The sequence below is a fragment of the Hyla sarda genome, chromosome 6 (genome assembly GCF_029499605.1).
Source record: "Hyla sarda isolate aHylSar1 chromosome 6, aHylSar1.hap1, whole genome shotgun sequence".
NCBI lineage: Eukaryota > Metazoa > Chordata > Amphibia > Anura > Hylidae > Hyla > Hyla sarda.
In genome coordinates, this window is record NC_079194.1 from 198940953 (window position 1) to 198964578 (window position 23626).

Below are 23626 nucleotides of genomic sequence, written 5' to 3' on the forward strand. Positions count from 1 at the left end.
AATAACCATCCTCTGTTTCCTATCACTGAGCCAGGTACTTACCCACTTACACACATTCTCCCCAACCCAATCCCTCGCACCAACCTTTTATGTGACACCGTATCAAATGCTTTGGAAAAATCAAGATGTACAACATCCTGTGATTCCCCCATGTCCAGTCTGGAGCTCACCTCCTCATAAAAGCTGGTCAGGTTAGTTTGACATGACCAATCCCTCATAAACCCATGCTAATATGGAGTCATACATTTATTTTTATTAGGATACTCCAAAATAGCATCTCTTAGAAAACCCTCAAACTATTTACATACAATGGACGTTAAACTAACAGGCCTATAATTCCCAAGGTCACTTTTTGACCCCTTCTTAAACAATGGCTGCATATTTGCTATGCTCCTGTCCTGGGGAACAGTCCCTGTCACTATGGTGTCCTTAAACATTAGAAATAGGGTTCTGTCTATTACTTAACTCCTTTAGAACACAGGGGGTGAATGCCATCTGGATCTGGTGATTTGTCTATTTTGATTTTTTGTAGGCGGCACTGTACTTTTTTCCTTTTTCCTTGGTTAGACAGGTGACCTGTACTGGGAAATTTAACTTATCTCGCTGTATTTCACCTGGCATATCATTTTCTCTGTGAATACAGTGGAGGAGAATGTGTTTAATGTATTTACTTTTTCCTGATCCCTGTCTATAACTTCTCCCTCATTACTTTTTAAAGGGTCAACACTTTCATTTTTAACCTTTTTGCTATTTATATAGTTAAAGAACATTTTGGGGTTAGTTTTACTCTCCTTGGCAATAAGTATTGTCTCCACTTTTGCAGCTATTATCTCTTTTTTACATATTCTACATTTTTCTCTATAGCATTTTAATGCTTCTTCACTGCCGTGCTGTTTTAGTAGTTTAAATGCTTTATTTTTGTCATTTATTGCCCCCTTAACATTTGTATTCATCCACATAGTTTTTTTCTATTCCTGACCCTTTTATTCCCATAAGGTATATACCTCTTACAGTGTGAATTTAAAATATTTTTTTAAAAGTAAGTGTTAGTATTCTTGTTTTTGAAGACATGATCCCAATTTATTTTGTTAAAGGACATCTGCAGCAAATGACAACTTATCCCCTATCCACAGGATAGGGGATAAGTGTCTAATTGTGGAGGGTCTGACCGCTGGGACCTCCCCTGCATGGGGCCCTGGCTCTGCCGCAGCTCTCCCATGTTGAAGGCGTGCCGGCCGCAGTGTGACATCGTGGCCGACACACCTCCTCCATGTATCTTTATGGGAGAGGCGTAAAAGGCAGAGTTCCTGCCTCCCCACCTCTCCCATAGAACTGTATGGGGAAGGGGCGTGGAGGGGGTGTACCGTCGATCTCAGAGAGGTTGAAGCTACATGCATTAGCCGCTCATATAGAGAAGCAATGCGGGGCCCCGTTTGGGAGATCGCGGGTGGGTCCCAGTGGTCAGACCCCCCATGATCAGACATTATCGTTTCCCTCCCGTATATCCTCCCGCAGTGCGGCCTTCAGACTGGACTTTACATAAAGGCAAACTCCTCCCACTTTCCTTTTTTAGGATCCTTCCTTAATAGACTATAACCTCTTTGTTGACCGCCCAGTCATAGATACCGTCCAACGAAGTCTCTATTATACACACTATGTCACAATTTTCCTCAGACATTATCAACTGCAGTTCATCAGTTTTATTGGTCAGACTTCTGGAATTAGTCAGGATGCAATTCAAAGGTGTGTGTGGTTTTTCCCTATGAAGCCTATCCCTATTAACTATTCTAACCCATCCCTCTGCTCTACCCCCCCCCCCCCCCCAGTTACATTAATAAGTAACTATCTACACTGTCTTTCCCCTCTATGTTGTAGATCCCCTGCCCATTCCCTAGTTTAAACACTCCTCCACCCTTCTAGCCATCTTCTCCTTGAGCACAGCTGCACCCTTCCCACGGTAGTCTGTATCTGACAGTGAAGTCAGCCCAGTTCTCCATGAACCCAAACCCCTCCTTCCTACACCAGCTTCTGAGCCACTTGTTTACCTCCCTAATCTCCTTCTGCCTCTCTGGTGTGGCTATTGGTACATGTAATATTTTAGAAAATATTACCTAGGAGGTCCTTACATTAAGCTTGCTGCCTAAGTCCATGAAATAATTTTTAAGGACACTCCACCTACCTCTTACTTTGTCATTGGTGCCAAAGTGTACCATGACCGCTTGGTCATATCCAGCCCCACCCAGCAGCCTGTCAACCCAATCCGTGATATGCCGAACTCGAGCGCCAGGCAGACAACACACTGTTTGATGATCCTGGTCTTTGTGACTGATAACCGCTTTAAAATTATGGGTCACTCGCTTAAAGGGTTTTAGCTCACCAGTTCTGTGCCTACTTTCTTTTTCTTGTCTGGTGTTCTTTTGTAGTTATTTTAAAATCTTCCCGGTAGATACAGTTTGTTACTGGCTTCCTGTGACTGGCGCTCAAATTTTTCACTCAGTGTTGTCAGCCATGTTGTGAGTGCCACGTCACTTACTCTTCTGCTGCACCTCCTTCCAGCTGCTGCTCTGCCCTGCCCCTCATGAATATGGTAATCATATTCGCACATTTTTTTTTTTTTACTGATTCATCAGTTGTGGCAGTCATTGGCTAATGATCAGCCAATCGTTGTTAAGAACGGACATTAGCAACTGACTTACTGCTGAGCAAACTCCTGCAGTGCTGATGGACTACTACTACTCCCATCATGGAACAGGCTGGTTTCCATGATGGGAATAATAGTTCCCCAGCTGCTGGAGTCTGCCGTCGTCTGGGGAGGCTACATTAGTGTTGGTACTACTACAGAGTCTAAACAATGGAAAGGCAACAATGATGACTAAGAGCGCTTGCAGCGCTTGAAACGCGTAACTTGTTCCTTCCTTGTCCTATGGATTAAACCCGATTTTATCTGCATTGAGCTGGATCCGATCTCTTTTATTTTCTCATTGGCTGGTGCCGTCCAGCGCCCGGATCCGTGCTCTACTGTTTGGGGCGGGGTGAGCTGGCTCTCACCTGGTTTGCCCTACTACAGAGTCTGTTCCATGTTGGGGGGTAGTAGTACAGGGGCTCCCGGCAGGGTTGTACTACTACAGAGTTGTACTACTACAGAGTCTGCTCCATGTTGGGGGTAGTAGTACAGGGGCTCCCGGCAGGGTTGTACTACTACAGAGTCTGTTCCATGTTGGGGGTAGTAGTACAGGGGCTCCCAGCAGGGTTGTACTACTACAGAGTCTGTTCCATGTTGAGGGTAGTAGCACAGGGGCTCCCGGCAGGGTTTTTAAATTACTACTGTGTTTACCCTAAATGTATGCCCCCATGCATATTTTTTATAATTTATTTGCCCCAGTGCGCATACGTTTATTCCCCCCCATGTCCATCCCCACCCCCCATGTCCATATCCACCCCAGTGGTCTTATTCCCCAGCTGACTGCTGCTCCTCTTCTTCTGGGAGCAGAGCAGCGGGGACATGTCGGGCTGCAGCGGAGAATGAATGAATGGAGCCGACATGTCGGACATATTGGCTTCATTCATTCTCCGCCGCAGCCCGACATGTCCCCGCTGCTCTGCTCCTAGAAGCTGAGGAGCAGCAGTCAGCTGGGGAATAAGCCCACCGGGGTGAATATGGACATGGGGGGATATGGACATGGGGGGGGGGGAATAAACTTATGCACACTGGGGCCAATAAATTATTAAAAATATACACGGGGGCATACATTTAGGGTTAACACAGTAGTAAATTAAAAACCCTGCCGGGAGCCCTAAATTGCTCCTCGGTGTCCCCGCGGTGGATTTAAAAATTATGTTTAAACAGTATATACATTGAAGAGTAGCGCAGCATGCCACTCGCTTCCCTGCTTTATAACTGCTGATCGCATCGGGTGTCAGGAGTGAGACCCGGTGAGATCAATCATTCAACCCCTGTACTACTACCCCCAACATGGAACAGACTCTGTTCCATGATGGGAGTAGTAGTACAAACGCTAATGTAGCCTCCCCAGCTGACGGTAGACTTCAGCAGCCAGGAAACTATTACTCCCAACTATTACTATTACTTCTGCTCAGAAGTAACTCAGTTGCTAAGGACACTGCACAGCAAGTAAGAAGATAGGTGCTGCGTAGTCCATTCTGAACAGCTATTGGCTGATCATTAGCCAATGACTGCCACAACTGATGAATTAGTAAAAAAAAAATAAAGGTGCGTATGTGATTAACATATTCATGAGGGGCAGGGCAAAGCTGCGAGGAGGTGGTGCATCAGAAAACGTCACAGCTGAGTAAGTGACGTGGCACTCACAACATGGCCGACAACACTGAGTGAAAAATGTGAGCGCCAGTCACAAGAAGCCAGTAACAAACTGTATCTTCCGGGAAGATTTTAAAATAATTACAAAAGAACACCAGAAAAGAAACAGGCACAGAACTGGTGAGCTAAATATAATGATTTTCCCCATATAACTATAAAAAAACAACCACCGGACAAACCCTTTAAATCCATTCGGGAGGTGCAGAGTTATGTTGGTAAGCACCTTTATTCCTTATGTGCTCCAGCACGCATCGGATGCAGGGAGCCTGCAGGTCGGGCTCCCCTGCCTCATCCATATTCCGCCTGCGGCTTCATTATTCAAATTGTTCACTCTCACATCACTAGGACATGAGAGTCGGCGGGGGTAGGTAAGTGCTCTGCCCTCTGAGCAAAGCCTGGCTATACCTTGAAGTTGGAAGTCGGGTGTAGCGAGGTTTCAATGCCTGCGCTCTGCTCAGAGAGCAGAGCGTTCAATACCCCCGCCGGCTCTCACGTTTTAGTGATGTGCGAGTGAACAATTTGAAAAATGTATACGGGGGGGGGGGGGGGCAGGGGAGATGAGGCAGGGGAGCCTGGCCAGCCCGCTCCCCACCTCCATCGTGCGCTAGAGTCCATTAGGAATAAAGATATTTACCAACATAACTCTGCACCTCCCAAACAGATTTAAGTGATTAACCCATCATTTTATAGCGGTTCACCCACACTATAACTCAGTATACAGGGTGAACTGTCAGTTTCTCTTGAATGGCCAGTTCGGCCCTGTACCTATCTCTTCTATCTATCTACTCTCTGTGTAAGCATGGGAGATACCTTAGTACAGCGCTCTTCTATGCACAGGTAGACAAGGCCCCATTCCACAGATTCTCAGCGACCTTGTAGCCACAGCCTTATACCTTGTGTGGAATCAGCCAAACACAGTACAATGTCTCACTTCTCACAATTTAAGGGTATGTTCACACTACGGATTATGAACGGAATCTCCGCTTGCAGAATTCCGCGAGCGGAGATTCCACTCTAGCGGCGGCGGTAGGATCGCGCGGCACTGCGCCGCCACCATTGACGGCTGTGCAGTGTTCGCGGACTTCCGCGCAAAGAATGAACGTGTTCTTTCTTTGTGCTGAACAATTTCAAATTTTTGAAATTCCGCAGTGTGAACGGATCTCGTGGAAACCCATTCACACTGATTAGGCTAGGTACACATTACAGAATCTCCAGGCAGAAAATTTGCGCCCGGCGATTCCGAGTGCGGCCAGCGCTGGCTGAATTAGTCAGCACTAGGACCGTGCGGACACTGCAGCCTCCAATAAACTGCAATGTGTTCCGCGAGTATTTCCACCTGAAGAACGAGCAACGCCATTCTTCAGGCGGGAATTTCCAAGCGGATTTTCCGTTCACAAATTCCGCTTCACAAGTTCCGAAGTGTGAATTTGTGCACGGAAACCCATTCAGTACACTATACATTTTAGCACGCGGAATTTCTGCCTGCAATTTCAAAACGGAATTGTAGGCGGAAATGCCGTAGTGTGAACCTAGCCTTATGTTCACAGCACGTAATTCCGTTTGCTGAATTCCGCTCACGGAATTCCGTAGAGTGAACATACCCTATTCTGTAGGGCAGTGTTTCCCAACAAGCTTGGCTCCAGCTGTTGCAAAACTACAATTCCCAGTTGGGAGTTGTAGTTTTGCAACAGCTGGAGGCACCCTGGTTGGGAAACCCTGCTGTAGAGGATTCCCGGGGTCTTGGGTGTTATCAGATCATAGTATGCTCTATCTGATTTCATCGCATTGCAGTAAAATCCTTAATGAAAATCCACATTAAACTTTTCCCCAGTTTTCCTGTGTTCATACCCAAAGAGATAATACTAAGAGATGCTGTATATGGCAGTAATCACCGGGAGGTCCTATAGGGCTGACTGCAGGCTGTGAGGAGGCAGGGTTCGGGGATAACTGTACACAAGCAGCTGGGGCACGGGGCGGTATAATAGCTCACAGGTGCCATCTCCCGACGGGACAGCTGTGTCAGACCTGCCCGGTTCAGCTCCCGGGTCTGCCTTTTGCCGTCTTATATACAGGACTAGTGTGAGCAGGACAAGCACTGCCTTCCTTCTTCTCCCCGCCCCCTATCAGGATGCTGCTGCTGCCGGCGGACAGCCCCTAGCTGTCATGTCACAGACACCTCCCACGTTAGCCCCGCTGCTAGAGCGCCCTCTGGTGGGCGTCGTGGTCCAGTGAGCAGGGCAGGAGCTGGGACCGCTCCGCTCCGCTCGGCTCCAGCGCTGGTTGTGGCAGGCGCCGCCGCTGTGTGATTCTGCGCACACTGACACCCGGAGTCCCTGTCATTCTGCTGCTGCTGCACACGCACAGCCCGCCCCGGTCCCGGCATGGCTTCTGGGGACCTGTACGAGGTAGGCTATGCCCTCTGCTCCGCGTCTGCGTTCAGGGGTCGTTCGGAGAGGGTGCCGCTGCGCCAGGGGAGGGGGCTCGGTGCACTTTACATGTGCAGGCCTTGGGAGGGGACGCACCTATGGCATTCATGGGGGGCATGGAGCTTTAAACAACCTGGTAAAGTCAGGGTGAGATGAAGGTGGCGGGTGTATGGCGCTGGCATAGCTGGAGGCGGGTGTGTGTGGCACTGGTTGGCACGACGCGGTGCCAGGTGGTCTCCAAGAAACGTGCGGGGACCTGTGTGAATGTGGCCGAAGTAGTCTGCACAAGGTGACTTGTTGACTGCTGCAGAACCTCTTTTAGGTCATTTCAGTCAATCCTATTCCAACTTTATAAAGTCCTCAGCTCTCCATCCTTACTGGTGATGACTGACAGGTTTGCTTTTCAAAGTGGTGCTGCAGCAGGTACATCTCTATTTGACTTACTTTCCAGCTATCAACTGGCAGCTTCGGTGAGGTGCTGCAGCAGCTGGGTGCAGGCCTGGGAGAGGACGGCACCTGATTATAGGGATGTTACACAGCCAGGTGGAAAGTATGGGTTGGGTTAGGGGCTGAGGCTGGTATTGCTCTGGATGAGTGTAGATGCCAGAGGTTGGCAATGGGCATGCATGTGTACCAGGTGCTCTTATATCTGTGTAGTACTCTGGTAGCTGCCAATCATTTTCCAACTTTATAAGGACTATTGAGTTTTCCATCATTTTTGAGATTGCTAGGCAACAAGATCTGGATTGGTGAGTGATGAAAGAGGTTCTGCAGCAACCATGTGAAGGCCTTGCTTAAGGGGGCACCCCTGTTATCAATGTGTCTTGAAATGATGTGTGGGAAGCAGGTTACTACTACAGTACGTGGGGTGGGAGTGGCTGGCATGGCTGCAAGAGGCTTTTAATGGCACTGGTTGGCATTTGGTCCCCCAAAGATAGGCGCCTTAGGCTACTTTCACACTGTGAAAGTGGCTCCGTTACAAACGGACATTAAAGGCTCTTTACGGTGACCGCCCTTAACGTCCCTTATTGTAACAGAGCCTAACAGGAGCCATAATGGGCAAAGAGGATCCCATTCACTTGAAGGGGATTCCTCATCCGTCCGTTATAACTCCCGTTATTGCAGCCGAAGATAATGAGAGAAAAAGACGTCGCATGCACAAATTTTTCACCCACTATCTTCCTAACGGACGTCACCTACCGGGCACAAACGGTAGTGTGAAAGGAGCCTTAGAGAGACCTTTCTGGATGTAGATAAACCAGTCACGTGACAACTTTAATATGAGCTCACTAGTGTTCAGTCACGTGACAATATTCATTGGTCCCAGGACAACCATTGTATGTTGAGACCCCAACTCTACGCAAACCTGGTAATTGGTTCTCAAGTCCCCAAAATGTCATCCAAAAAATAGGAAAAGTGAGGAAACTAATACAGATAAAGCAAATCCTTACATATTAAAGTAAGAAAGAGCTGCTGCTGCTGCTATATTGAGGACAGGATCTTCTATAGAGTCTTTTACAGTACACCAGGGGTCAAGTCCTGGGGGAAAAAAGTTGCAGGAACTCACAGATTTCAACTCAAGGGCCGATCCTGCAGAACTCTGCTAATGGGAACGGTGTTCATGCTTTGGAAAAAGTGCAGGAACTCAGTTCCCACGCGTTCCTGCAGGACTTGAGCCCTGACACGCACTGTCGTAACAGTCGCCCCTCATCTGGCGTCCAAAGAAGCAGCTTACCCTGGCACAGGTAAAGAGTAGTAAAGAACATGTAATACCTCCCACTACTGTAAGAAGGTGCTAACAGACCCCAGTCAGTGCATACACTTCAGTAATACAGGTGTTTTACCAGTGAAATGCCTACTCTGATCAGTTCTTCCAACTGATTTTATGTTACATTGTTCCAGAAAAGACCATATTATGTTGGATAATAAATATGTATGTATTAGTTATTGATTGAAAGCTTGTATGAGGCGCTGCAGCAGCAGCTATTGACTCAGTTTCTATGTTTGGCACCCGACCAGCTATGGTGACCTCATTCCTGAGAAGTTCCTAGGTGAGTCATGCTTTACTACAAGACATAACTGTACTGTGGTCACTCATTGACCCTATCAATAGCTTCATTTTCGGTTCCCAGTTCTGTAATACGCTTAGCTCGGAAAACGCTTAGATCTCTTGGTTTTAAAGGGGTACTCCGGCGGAAAACAATGTTTTTAAAATCACCTGGCGCCAGAAAGTTAAACATCCTTTCAGTACTTACCAGCTGCTGTATGCTCCACAGGAAGTTCTTTTCTTTTTGAATTTCTTTTCAGTCTGACCATAGTGCTCTTCTCTGCTGACACCTCTGTTTATGTCAGGAACTGTCCGGAGCGGGAGAGGTTTGCTATGAGGATTTGCTCCTACTCTGGACAGTTCTTGACATGGACAGAGGTGTCGGCAGAGACCACTGTGGTCAGACAGAAAAGAAATTCCAACATAAAAACTTTCTGTGGAGCATACAACAGCTGAGAAGTACTGGAAGAATTAAGATTTTAAAATAGAAGTAATTTACAAATCTGTTTAACTTTCTGGCAAAAGTTGATTTAATTTTTTATTTTTTTTTAAAGCGGGGTGATGGCTAAAATTAACTAGGAGTCGAAATGACTACTGGCTATGGCTTGGAGTGTTCCAGTGCCGCCTCCTTTAAAACGTCTATTCCACTGTTTACTAGTTGTGGTTAAGCTTGGTTCTCATGGTTCCCGTGAAACAGTGGTCTCCAAATTGTTGACCTCCAGATGTTGCAAAACTACAACTCCCAGCATGCCCGGACAGCCGTTGGCTGTCCGGGCATGCTGTGGGTTGTAGTTTTGCAACATCTGGAGGTCCACAGTTTGGCGACCATCTGCAGAATGTTTCAGCCAGTTTTCCTGGAGACCCAAAAAGATTTGCTTTAATACAAAATATTGCCCTTAGGTTGGAAGATTTTTCTTCATTCCAAACATCAGCGGTAAATATAAGCCCTTGGCTTATCCTCTTCTCTCTGATTTTAGATATCAGTCAGTATGGCTTCAAATACAGGTCCCACTGAGGATTAAATGTGGAATCTGTTCTAAGAAGCATGAAATCCTTATACTTAATGTAAAAGCCTATTGGACTGTTAGTTGTCACCCAGGTTTTTCTGAATCGCCGAATTTTAGAAATGAATTTGAGGGATACGTTTTTCTTCAAATTCTTCCTTTAAAGGGACAGCCATTAGAAGACATTAGCCGGCTCCTCCTGTTGAGTCTTGGTGAGTGATGGCCAATTCATGGCTGCGTAGATCATGTTCATGATGGTAATGGGTAAATGATAGTCCCTTCCTATATAGGTGATACATCATACACCCCCCTGACTATGTTAGATCGAGAAGCACTCACAGAGAGATTCCGTTGACAAGATGATGTGTCTGTTGATATTTCAGAAGCGCAAAGGGACAGGACGGGATTGATTTTTACCTTGAAATGTTCAGTAAACACTATAATAGGCTGGGGAAAAAAAAATCAATTTGTCTATGACCGAATTTATCATATCAATGGTTTATGGTTCCAACTGGTTAAGCGGCTGAGCGGTGTCGCTACACATCTGACATGGGCCCCCTGTTATTCAGGAACATAATCACATTATAGGCGTCAAATAGGCACCTTATACCATTGGTCCGTAACTTGTGGCTTTCCAGCAGTTGTGAAGCCTCAGCTCCCAGCATGTGCTGATGGGATGTTTAGCTTTGGTCAGCCAGATCTTCCTGTTTCATAACGTAACTGTGATGGCTGACACACAGGCAGACAGGTAGGTTGGAAATGAATGATAATAAAACATAACACTAGAATCACATTGTATCCATTATCTATGTGTAGTTGGGTGATGCCGGTCTATGAAGTGGATCTGTAGAATGTTTCGCCCAAATTTAGAGGGATTGTCCAGCTTGGGAACCCTATTTTCATATACAGTTCATCAAAGATATAGTAAGTCGGCACTGCCCTCGACTACCACAGGAACATTCCTCGGCTTTACAGAATCCCGGTGAAGCTCTATCCAGAAACAAGTCTCTTAAAATAGCAGATAAAGGATTATGGACGGCACTCACTTGTAATCTGTATTCAATTGCAGTTTATTCAAACAGTCAGGTCACAGTACAAGCATGGCAAAGGGTCCGTTTCTCGCCATTCCTAGCGCTTCTTCAAACCTTATTTTTGGTAACGTTGGACGTTTCACCAAGCTCTTGGGGCACAAATCCACAAGTATGTTAGCGGTGGGGGGTGCAGAGGGAGTGGAGACTCCACACCCCCTGCACACACCCCCTCCGCACCACTAACATACTTGTGGATTTGTGCCCCAAGAGCTTGGAGGAATGTCCAGCTTTGCCAGAAATAAAGCATGAAGATTGAAACTGAGTGCATTGTGTTTTCTGTACTCTTCTTTGTATCTGCTTATTGTGGACTGACACATACACGCAGTAGCCCCCCTAGTAAGGTATAGCAGTTGTACCGAATATTAATAGCACATTATCTTGCTGTGCCAGGAAGCCATCTATTTGTGCTCTAAAGTGAAAGATTTGTCTGGTGGGTTTGAAGAAAGTGGGGAAAAATGTTTTAAAAAATCTGTCCACATTTCACTAATGCCCTGCTGCTGCTGTTCTGATAGTACCCCGGTCCCCACTTCTTGAGCCTCATCTCAATATTGGGAAATGCCTGCATAGCCTTTTATTGAGAAAGTGGAGATCTACAAAGAACTAGGTACCATCTCAACTGGAATCGTCGAGGCAAATACTGTAATTTCTTTGTGATTTTATTGCGTTGGACAATTGAAGCGTACAGGATCCAAGTAGCTTCTCTTGCCTGGGGAATCAGACCTGTGCTGCTTACACAGACAGCCCACGTATTTTAAAGGGGTTATCCAGGAATAGAAAAACACAGGCAATTTCTTTCCAAAGCCATTCTCTCTGTCTCCACTTTGGGTGTGGTATTACTACTTGGCTCCATTCACTTTAATGGAACTAAGCTGCAGACCAAACCTGGAGACAGACAGGGAGTGGTTTTGGAAAGAAATTACCTGTGTTTTTATATTCCTGGATAACCCCTTTTAAAGGGAAATATATATACCCATCTGAAGAAGTTATCCCCCATTCACAGGATAGAGATTAACAAGGTCGGACCCCCCTCGATCCAGAGAATGGGAACAAAGTTGTCAATGGAATAAACAAGGCACACCACTCTGTTTGTTCTTTATGGGGCCGTTAAACATTGCCCATGATGCTTGATAATTTGTAGCCCCATAGAGAATGAATATAGCACTGACCGGCATGTCTAGTGCACTCCATTTATTCCCTGTTCTCTGGATTGCTGGGAATCCCAGTGGTCCTGTGGATAGGTTATAGCTTCTTCACATAAGAAGTGCCTAGTTAAAAGGGCATTCCCATCAATGGGGGTTCTTAGCAGGGGTTCTATGTGATCAACTTATTGGCCAAGGACCTCTCTTACGCATAGGTATTGTCTAAAGCAGATATTATGGTTATCGATCAGCTATAAATATGTTGGCATTCCAAATACACTTGAAATCTGGCTTAATTTGCCCTTAAACCTGGCATAAATGCCCTGCACCCTATTTATTATGTGCTTTAGACACTTTTTGCATATTGCTCAATGATGGGTATAGCCTTGTGGAAAGAAGTGTGAGATCTGCACCAACATATAGGCACAACATTTTGGCATAAGGTAAAACTAATGAGTAGTATAGACAGCATGGACAAAGACTCACAACTGTGTAATACTTAGATAAGACAGTTTAAAAGAAAAGCTGACAACTGCAATTCACTTTGCAAACCGCCGACACTGTTGGATAGCTGTTGGGGCAAGGAGACGCATGGTACCTTTCATATATCTGTCTCTGCTTCCATAACATAGAAAAAATGTCTCCTCCTTCCCTCTCCCTGCTTGACTGGAAGCCAAGCCCTGTTTCCAGAATCCCACACAATTTGTATGCACAGCACAGAAACCAGATTTAGAAATGGGGCTTGTCTTCCAAGCGATTTTTGTAACGCTAAATTAGACTTCTGCACTACAGGTATCTTTTCCATCTCTTTATAAGCAATCTTCTTCAGCTGTCTTAGGTTTAACGGGTACCTTCTCCAGACTGCTTATTTTAGCCTTTTCCACAGATTAATTGTGCTTCATTTTTGTGTCTGTGAACATAGAGCTGATGTGACTTGCCAAAAAGATCCAATGTTCTTAGATTCAAAAAAAATGAAGCATACAAAGAGAAGTGAAGCCTGAATGAGACTTGGTTGTATTTTGTGGCTTCTTTGCTGCATCTGGCACAGGGTGTGTCAAATCTGTTCAGGGTACAATGAAATCTCAAGACTATGAAGGCATTCTGGAGCAAAATGTGCTGCTCAGTGGGGGGAAGCTTGGTCTTGGTCATGGTTCCACAACAGGATGTGTCATGGGTCCACCAACGGGATAAGGATCCCAAACACAGCTGCAAACACCCAAGAATGGCTAAGAGCAAAATATTGGACTATTCTAAAGTGGCCTTCTATGAGCTGATTTCTATTGAACATCTGTGGAAGGAGCTAAAATCAGGAGAAGACTCCTTAAAGGGGTTCTCCGGTGCTTAGACATCTTATCCCCTATCCAAAGGATAGGGGATAAGATGCCTGATCGCGGAAGTCCCGCCGCTGGGGACCCCTGGGATCTTGCACGCGGCACCCAGTTTGTAATCAGTCCCCGGAGCATGTCCGCTCCGGGTCTGATTACGGACGACCATTGGGCTGGCGGCGTGTGACGTCATGCCTCCACCCCCGTGGGACGTCATGCTCCGCCCCTCAATGCAAGCCTACGAGAGGGGGCGTAAGCTTGCATTGAGGGGCGGAGCGTGACGTCACACGAGGCGGAGGCGTGACGTCACACGCCGCCGGCCCGGTGGTCGTCCATAATCAGACCCGGAGCGAACACGCTCCGGGGACTGATTACAAACGGGGTGCCGCGTGAAAGATCCCGGGGGTCCCCAGCGGCAGGGCTCCCGCGATCAGGCATCTTATCCCTTATCCTTTGGATAGGGCATAAGATGTGTTAGCACCGGAGAACCCCTTTAACCCCGGAGACAGCTGGAGCAGAATCTTTTGAGGAATGGGCCAAGATACCTGCAGTCTGGAGAAGATGCCTTCACAACTGAGACAGATGAAGCAGAATCTTAAGGCCAAGATGCCTAGAGACGTGCAGAAGTATCATTGAGAGTTACAGAAATCACTTGATTGGAGGTACTGCCTCAAAAGGTTGTGCAACAACATTTTAAGTTCAGGGACCATCATTTTTGTACAGGACAGTTTTATTAAACCACAATTCAAAGCAATGTCTAATTTTTCTTAGTTATTTTCACTAACTTTTTATTCATTACATTTTGTCAGTTTCAAGTTATTTTAGGGAGCATTGTGGTTTTTTTTTTCTGTCTTTAACGGAAGGGTACTAACAATTTTATCCAAGTCTGTATATCCCATTGGCTTGCTCATGCTAGATTTAGTGAATGATTAGACCCTGTCATCATACTTTAGGCTACCTTTTTAGTTGGCTTACTTTACACCAGGTTTTATTTTTTCTGTTACTTTTTACACCAACATTTTGGTGCATTATACCACATATCAGATCTCGCACATTTTATTCAAGAAGCCACACATCTTCATGTTTAAGCAACATCTTCTTTTAGAGCAAGGAGTAAAAAATACATGTGATATAAAACCCAAAACTTACAAAATGTAGTACAAGGCATGTATGTCATTGTGTTTGGTGCTAGTGGTCCAGTGTCTATATGCACCCAATTTACCATTAGTCTGTTCTAAGCTTGCCACATTCTTAGACTGCCTAGTAGAGATGAGCGAAATTACAGTGATTCGTTTTGTCACAAACTTCTCTGCTCGGCAGTTGCTGACTTTATCCTGCATAAATTAGTTCAGATTTCAGGTACTCCGGTGGGCTGGAGACTCTCTCCTAGCACTGTATCCACCTTTTCCAGCCCACCGGAGCACCTGAAAGCTGAACTAATTTATGCAGGCTAAAGTCAGCAAACGAATCGAATCACTGTAACTTCGCTCATCTCTACTGCCTAGTCCAAGTTTGTACTGTCTGAGTATTATACATTTTTGTCAAGTCTTAATTTTTGACAACACCTTTTCAAGATGAGCCAGATCAAAGGGGTGCTACTAAGAGCAGCTATTGCTTTGCCGGATTCATGCATTACATAGTATCCAATCAGTTTAACCCTTTAACAACAATGGACGTAAATGTACGTCATGGTTCGGTGGTACTTAACGCACCATGACGTACATTTACGCGCCGCCATGACCGCAAGCACCGGACTGATGCTCGTGTCATGCGCGGCAGGTCCCGGCTGTTATCAGCAGCCAGGGACCCACCGGTAATGGCGGACATCTGCGATTGCCCGCCATTAACCTCTCAGATGCCGTCATCAATACAGATCAGGGCAACTGCGGCAGTGCGGTACTTTGAATGGATGATCGGATCGCCTGCAGCGCTGCCGTGGGGATCCGATCATCCAGCATGGCGGCCGGAGGTCCCCTCACCTGGCTCCAGCTGTCTCCCAGGGTCTTCTGCTCTGGTCTGAGATGGAGCAGACCAGAGCAGATCACCGATAACACTGATCAGTGCTATGCTCTATGCATAGCACTGAACAGTATTAGCAATCAAATGATTTCTATAAATAGTCCCCTATGAGGACTATTAAAGTGTTAAAAATTTTTGAAATATTCCCTCCCCCAATAAAAAACGTCAGTTTTTCCCATTTTACCCCCAAAAAAGTGTAAAAAAAAATTAATACATATTTGCTATCACAGCGTGCGTAAAAGTCTGAACTATTAAAATATATTTATTATCCCGTACGGTAAATGGCGTAAACGTAAAAAAAAAGTCCAACATTGCTGCTTTTGTTATATTTTATTCCCAAAAAAATGTATACATTTATAAAAAGTTAAACCTAAGCAAAAGTGGTACCGATAAACTACAGATCATGGCACAAAAAATGAGCCCTCATACCGCCCCATATACGGAAAAATTAGAAAGTTATAGGTGGTCAAAATAGGGCTATTTCAAACATATTTATTTTGTTAAAATGGTTTAAGTTTTTTTTTTTTTTTTTTTTTAAGCGGTACAATTATAGAAACGCATGGGTATCATTTTAATCGTATTGACCCACAGAATAAAGAAAACATGTCATTTTTACCGGAAAGTGTACAACGTGAAAACAATACCTTCCAAAATCTGCTAAATTGCGGTTTTATTTTCAATTTTCCCTCAAATAATATTTTTTTGGTTGCGCCGTACATTTTATGGTAAAATACGTGATGTAATTACAAAGTACAATTGGTGACGCAAAAAACAAGCCCTCGTATGGGTCTGTGGATGGAAATATAAGAGTTATGATTTTTAGAAGGCGAGGAAGAAAAAACGAAAATGCTAAAATAAAATTGGTCTGGTCCTTAAGGGGTTAATGGCTGAATATGTAATACTACATTACCTTACTCTAACTGATTGTTGGGTGTCTTAATCAAGATCATAGAAGATAGCTGAATAGAAATACTTTAAATATAATTTTATTTTAATTTTTTTTATTTTTTTGCAGTTTCCCCATTTTGTAGTTTTTCTTCCTTTAGATAGAATTGCTCTATAAATTATAAATGTGCATGCATAGTTGTGTATTACGTTTTTAATTATGAATTTTACTACAATCTTTGCGTACATGGCTGCTTATTATCTCCTCCGTTTCTGAATACATCTCATGTATACAACTATGTAACACAAGACTAAATATTTGTTACAGAGTAGGCTGTGATTTTTATGATGCTGTATACAGTTTATAATCTGCACTAACTGAACTACTGCATAACAGTTAAAGGGGTTGTCTAGTTGGTTCATAAAGTATATTAAAAGGCGTATGCTATTTGCTTTTCCTACGTTCTGTGAATGGTTTCACCCTAAAGAGGATGTGGTACAGTCCACATCGCCATGGTCCTGTGGACGGCTTGGCAGGAAATATTACAAGGTATGAGAAAAAAGTGTTTATTGTAATGAACTTAATTTACAGTATACCAGACAAAACATTCACCAATAAAATAAAAGCTTGGTTGTGCACCCATAGACTTGATTTGAGGGGGCGGGGCTATGGCGTCACGAGCTCCCGGCTCCAGAATTCGGAACGCTGAGCAGTGGAGTACCCCTTTAATAAAACTATATTCATAGAAATAGGGCAGATAAGAGAGAGATGTAGTATGTGGGTAGCGTGGATTTGATTTAATTTATACACACATTCAAGCATAACATGGCAATTTACAAAATGTGTATGCTAATATTATGTTTAATAGACAAAGCACAGGGGTGCCAAACTGTACAGGTAACTGAAAATATAGATCCAAAGTTAAAGCAGTGGATGGAAAAAAAAAAATCAGAACACATAGTAAAACATAAACTGTATTCTTGGTAGACAGATCATCGTAAGCTAAAAATGCAAGTAAATCACAAGCCCGCTATTATATACTTGTGGCAATACCTTTTGAATCAGTTGGTGTCTAGAATCACATAATATCACAACTGCATGTAAACCTAGGAAGTAAGATAAAGTTACACTGAAATCAGGATTCTAAATCACGCCAGTTGTCAAAAGCCCCAACACATGTTGTTTTGCATGTCTTCTTCAGGGGGATTTACCTAGGTAATAAGACATCGTTAATAGTGTTGAGCGAATTTGCAGTAATTTTGGCCAAACTTTTATTGCTTTAGGGTACGTTCCCACACGGCGTATTTGCTGCTGCGTATTTTATTTTCCCTGTTGAAGTCAATAGGTAGGAAAATGCGCAGCACCAAATACACAGAAAATACGCAGCAAAATATGCCATGTGGGAATGCACCCTTAGTCTGCATAAATTAGTATTATTATTAAAGTGCTACTGTTGCCTGGAGAAGTCTAGGATGACAGTCTTAGGTCTCTTTAGACTTTATCCATCTTTTCCAGGCACCTGAAACACTTTAAAAACATATGTAATTCATGCACTAAGGGTACATTCACCCCGTACAGGATCTGCTGCATATTTTCTGCAGCTGATTTTGCCACCCATTGAAGTTAATCGGTAGCAAAATAAGCTGCTCAAAATATGCAGCACATTCTGTAAGTGTGGCCAAACCGTCAAGTTCAGATTTGGCCAAAGTTACTGTAAATTCATGCAACACTAACAAAACAAGCAAAATGTGCACGCTTAAAAAAGCTTATGTAACATGTAAATAGGAAAAAAATCAATGTATTTAAAATGCAAAGTTGTAAATAAAGAAAAAAAAATAGAGTACCACAGCAAAATCTGTAAATTTTATTTTAGTTTTTTTAATGCAGCTTTTGTCTTCCCTAATAGAAGTCAGTGGGGAGAATCCGCAACAAACATATAATGTACATGAGTTGACATACTGCTTAAAATCAGCGCCACAGGCCAGTTTTCATGCGGATTCTGTGCATATTTTGCAGCATGTGGATAAGATTTTTCAAATTCTCCACATTGCTTACTACTGTAAATGCTGCAGACTTAGTCACTGGTGTTTCAAACAACTTCCTTCTATGTGATAGACTATGTAATATCCAAAATATTTGTAAATCACTTTACCAAAAATAACCCTAGGAAAAACTGCTACCGTATCTTGGCCACTAATGCTCTCACTTCTCTGCAGTCTGCTGTCCACTGCTTGTTAGGGGAAATCGTGCCTAGTAAAAGACAAAGCAAGATGGAACAACGGTAGTGAGGGCTCTGTGCACTAGAGGGAAAGAGCCTGGGTTGTGTACATGAAAGCTATGCCAGTCTGCCTGCTGAAGAGGCTTCACACTTTCCCTGAAAGATATCAAGGGGTAATCTTGTAAATTTTTATTTAAATCAACTGGTGCCAAAAAGTTAAACAGATTTGTAAATTACTTTATTAAAAATCTTAATCCTTCCAGTACTTATCAGCTGGTGTGTACTACAGAGGAAGTGCTTTTCTTTTTTTAATTTATTTTCTATCTCACCACAGTGCTCTCGTACACCTCTGTCCATGTCAGGAACTGTTCGGAGCAGGATAAGTTTGCTATGGGGATTTGCCCCTGCTCTGGACAGTTCCTGACACGGACAGATGTGTCAGCAGAGAGTACTGTGGTCAGACAGGACAGAAATTCAAAAAGTAAAGAAAACTCTATGGAGCATACAGCAGCTAAGATACGTTAATAAGATGTTTAAATAGAAGTAATTTATAAATCTGTTTTAACTTTTTGGCACCTGTTGATTTAAAAAAACAAATTCCACCCCTTTTTAACATGTTCTTTCTTTCTTTTAGTGGAAACCGGAACTTCCATAGTAGAAATTCTGCAGTGCACAAAGCAGCAGAATCCCTTTGAATACAATGGCTACTGCAAGTGGAATTTTACTCTGAATAATTCATAGCGGTATTTCCGAAGTGTGCATGGGCCCTAAGAGATGAAGAATTTTTAATTTAAAACAGAAAAAAAGAGGTGTGAGAATTAATTCTAAAAAAAAAAAAACTTTTTGATCTCAGCAGTTTTCAGACCTTCCTGAATTTTTTTGATGACCGCAAACAAAAAGACATAAAACAATTGATTCTTGTATTTCGAGGGCACTCTAACAGTGTTTATAACCTTTGTTAGTGCAGGAGTGAGAACTGACATGAAATAATGTGAGATCTATCATTTTTCTAAGAATTATATTTAAATTACTGTAGAGATTGTGGATCCAAGAATGAGGATTTAGAAACTAGAAGGAAGTTCTCGGATATGTTTTTTTTTTTTTTTTTTTTTATTGCTAATGTGGCACAATATGGATCTAAATCTAATCTTTGGCCCGATCTTTGGGTTCCCCACACTGGAAAGAAAGAATGGTCCCAGAAAAAAATGCAGTGTGTTGCAGTGGATAAGGAAGAACACCACCACTCCGTGCAACACATGCCCCAATTATCCAGGCCTCTGCATTACCAATTGCTTCTGGGAGTACCACACTTCCATGGAGTACTAAATTTATAATCCTCTTCCCCCATTTTAATTTCCCAATGTACCTGTCCACAGTACATTGTCTTCCAAATTTGAAGCCCAAAAAACTCCTTTTACATTCTACCCCTGATAACACCTTTTTTGAGTTAATTTTCCAAAAATGGGTCATGGATCACTAAGTCACTAGCATTTGGGGTTTGCATGTTGGCTCAAATGCGCAGAGCTCTCTCCCCACCTGTGCAGTGTGCGCATTTGCAGGCAACAGTTTAGGGACGGCCACACACAAAAATTCCCAGAATAATGAATCAGAGCGTAGGGCTTGGGGCGGGCATAATGTTTTACTTTTGGTAGTGCTCTGGGTCATCATTATGTGAACATGGGGGGGGGGGGGGGGGGGGGGGTACTTTCTGTAATGGTGTCACATATTGGTGTTTCTTTTATATTTTTATTCCTCTAAATGTATGTAACCGTCAGCTACTGATATATCATTGGCCTCAAATGCAAGCAGACCTCTATGGCTCCAAAGCCTTGTTGTGCACCCGCACAGCATGTTAACCTATATGTAGATGTATTTCCATACTCAGGATAAAAAGTCATCCAAAATTTGTAACCCAATTTCTGAAAATGTTAAAATTGGGGTAACACCAGCATTTTAGTGTAAAAAAAGAAAAAATCTAATTTTTCATTTTTACAACCCATTGTTCCAAACACCTATGAGGTGTAAATACTCCCTGTACCCCTTGTTACATTTCTTGAGGGGTGTAGTTTCAAAATGGAGGTCACTTTTTTTTTTGTCTTTAGATTTTATGTTGGAACCTCTGCCATTGCAGTGCAAAACACCACTTTAAAGGGGTTCTCCGGTGCTTAGACATCTTATCCCCTATCCAAAGGAGTCCCGCGGCTGGGGACGCCCGTGATCATGCACGTGGCACCCCGTTTGTAATCAGCCAACACGCTCTGTGGACTGATTACGGGCGTCCCCAGCTGCGGGACTCCAGTGATCAGGCATCTTATCCCCTATCCTTTGGATAGGCGATAAGATGTGTAAGCACCGGAGTACCCCTTTAAGCCTTAAATGTTCTCGGTGCTGTCTCATTCCTAAGCCCTGTAGTGCGCCCCCAGAGCACTTTACGTCCACATATGGGGTGTTTTCTTACTCGGGTGAAATTGGGTGACAAAATTTGAGGGGCTTTTTTTTTTCTTCCTATTACCGCTTGTGAAAATGAAAAAGTTGGTATCACACCAGCAATTCACTGTTTTTTATAAATCAAATTTTTCATTTTTACAGCCCACTGTTCAAAAAACCTGTGAGGTGTACATACTTATGTACCCCTTGTTATGTTCCTTGAGGAGTGTAGTTTCCAAAATGGTATCCCATGTGGAGGGTTTCTGCTGTTCTGACAGCATGGGGGCTTTCTAAACGCACATGGCGCCTGACTTCAGTTCCAGCCAAATTCTTTCTCAAAAAGCCCAATTGCACATCTTCTCCTCTAAGACCTGTAGTGTGCCCACAGAGCACTTTACTTCCACATAAGGGGTATTTCGTAGCTCGGTAGAAATTGGACTACAAATTTTGGGGGGCTTTTTCTCCTATTACTACTGGTGAAAATGAAAAATTTCGGGTAACCCCAGCATTTTAATGTTAAAAATCAAATTTAAAAATTTTCATGTACAACTTTAAGAAATGTTGTCAAATACCTGTGAGATGTTCAGGCTCACTATACCCCTTGTTACATTTCTTGAGCAATGTAGTTTCCAAAATAGTGTGCCATGATCTGGTATCATGCTTCCTAAATGGGACATGCCCCCCAAAAACCATTACAGCAAAATTCTCTCTCCAAAATCCCAAAGTTACTCCTTCCCTCCTTAGCCATGTTGTGTGCCCGCAGAGCACTTTACATCCACATATGAGGAGGTATTTCCATACTCAAGAGAAATTGGGTTACATATTTTAGTTTTTTTTTCCCCCTTCTTTTACCCCTTGTAAAAAAGAAAAATTTATTATTAAATGTTAGTGTAAAAAATGGAGATTTTGAGTTTTCTCAGTTTTCTCTGCCATTCCTGTGAAACACCTAAAGGGTTAACAAACTTTCTGAATGTCATTTTAAATACATTGAGGGGTGCAGTTTCTATATGGGGTCATTTATTGGGTATTTCCCTCAAATCCACTTCAAACTAGTCCTTGAAAAATTCAGATTTTGAATTTTTTGTGAAAATTTGGAAAATTGCTGCTAAACTTTGAAGCCCTAGTATACCTAGACTTTCAATGTCTAGTACACAGCCGTCACACCTTCTACCATTACACATGACTGGAGGGGGCGTGGCGGATGTGTTCGCCAGTCACCCGGCACAGAACAGAGTTCGCTCCATGCTCCGGATGACTGTGTGCCACAGCAGACCCCCGCAATCAGACACGTTATCCCCTATTCTTTGGATAACATGTCTAGCAGCAGAGTATCCCTGTAAGGTAAAAGGGGTTAAGGAAATGTGTTCTTCTCGTAATGCCTGTGCCGTGTAAAAAAAAATGCATTTACATCTCATCCTGGGTTATCTATTTCTAAGGTCTTTATTATTGACTTACTCATTTCCAAGGGAAAGAAATTCTTCCTAGTAGTGACAGCTACCTTCTGCTAAAGAGATTGTTGATCTCATAATTATAAATGTGTTTATTTTCATGGAGTACAAATTGAGTACAATTCATGTCTGAAAGAATTTGTGCTCCGCACTTGACATTTGTGTTAATTTATCACTTGCATTTCAACACCAATAAAATGATCAGACTATGCACCCAACCTAAACTTTAGAGGAATATCTCTGTTGCTAAATTTGTCACACGCAGTGTGACTAAATCTCATATAATAGTTCTCAGAATGCTTCATGAAGTCACATCAACAACATTTGATGAAAGACTCATGGTTGCCCCAGAAGAAACACAAGGAAGTAGCTGTAACATCTTACAGGTGACCTTCACCAGCTTTCAAAAACGTAATATACCTTCAGCAAAACTGGCTGAAGAAACTGAGAATGTAGTAGTCTTAAAGGAAGTCTGTCATCAGTGTCTCCTGCACTAACCTGTCAGTACAAACAGATAATGCAGGTGACACAGATGACAACTATACCTACCTGGTCCCATTCCATGCTGTGGTTCTTCCACCATATCTTTTTTTTCCGGGGCTGACTTGGCGCATTGGTTGAGCTTAGTCACATCACGGCTGCTCTTTGCTAGCAGGACCCAGCAGAGAACTGACGGATTTCCTTTAAAAGACTATTAGAAAACTAAGTGTGATGGCTTTTTATCTTAAAATTCCTGGACAATGAGGATATAGCCAGTGTTCTATGTACCTCCTCCTGATCCTGTTGAATTTCATAGACAGGAACATCACATTGTTGAAAAGGCTTTTAAAATACCGTATATACTCGAGTATAAGCCGACCCGAGTATAAGCCGAGACCCCTAATTTCAACCCAAAATCCCAGGAAAAGTTATTGACTCGAGTATAAGCCTAGGGTGGGAAATACCTCATCCCCCCCCTGTCATCATCCAGACCCGTCATTAACATCCTCATCATCATCCCCTTGTCATCATCCCACACATCCCCCCTTCATCATCCCCTTATCATCCCACACATCCCCCCTTCATCATCCCCTTATCATCCCACACATCCCCCCTTCATCATCCCCTTATCATCCCGCACATCCCCCCTTCATCATCCCCTTATCATCCCACACCCCCCCTTCATCATCCTCTTCTCATCATTCGCCCTCAGTGGTCTTCAACCTGCGGACCTCCAGAGGTTTCAAAACTACAACTCCCAGCAAGCCCGGGCAGCCA

General features: G+C 43.5%; 1 protein-coding gene across 3 annotated transcripts in view; it reads left to right on the forward strand.

Annotated features, from left to right (window-relative positions):
• The first annotated feature begins 6561 nt into the window (after positions 1-6561).
• The window catches only part of CDYL2 (chromodomain Y like 2), an 87776-nt gene continuing 70711 nt past the window's right edge, over positions 6562-23626 (forward strand). For 2 of the 3 annotated variants that reach the window (XM_056526141.1, XM_056526142.1), the window contains exon 1: positions 6629-6744. Coding sequence is in view for 1 of the 3 variants with exons in the window: in XM_056526140.1 (XP_056382115.1) it covers positions 6721-6744 (24 nt within the window). In the remaining 2 variants the exon portion in view is untranslated. Of the gene's footprint in view, positions 6745-23626 lie in introns of all 3 variants that reach the window. The other variant, XM_056526140.1, reaches the window with a different exon arrangement.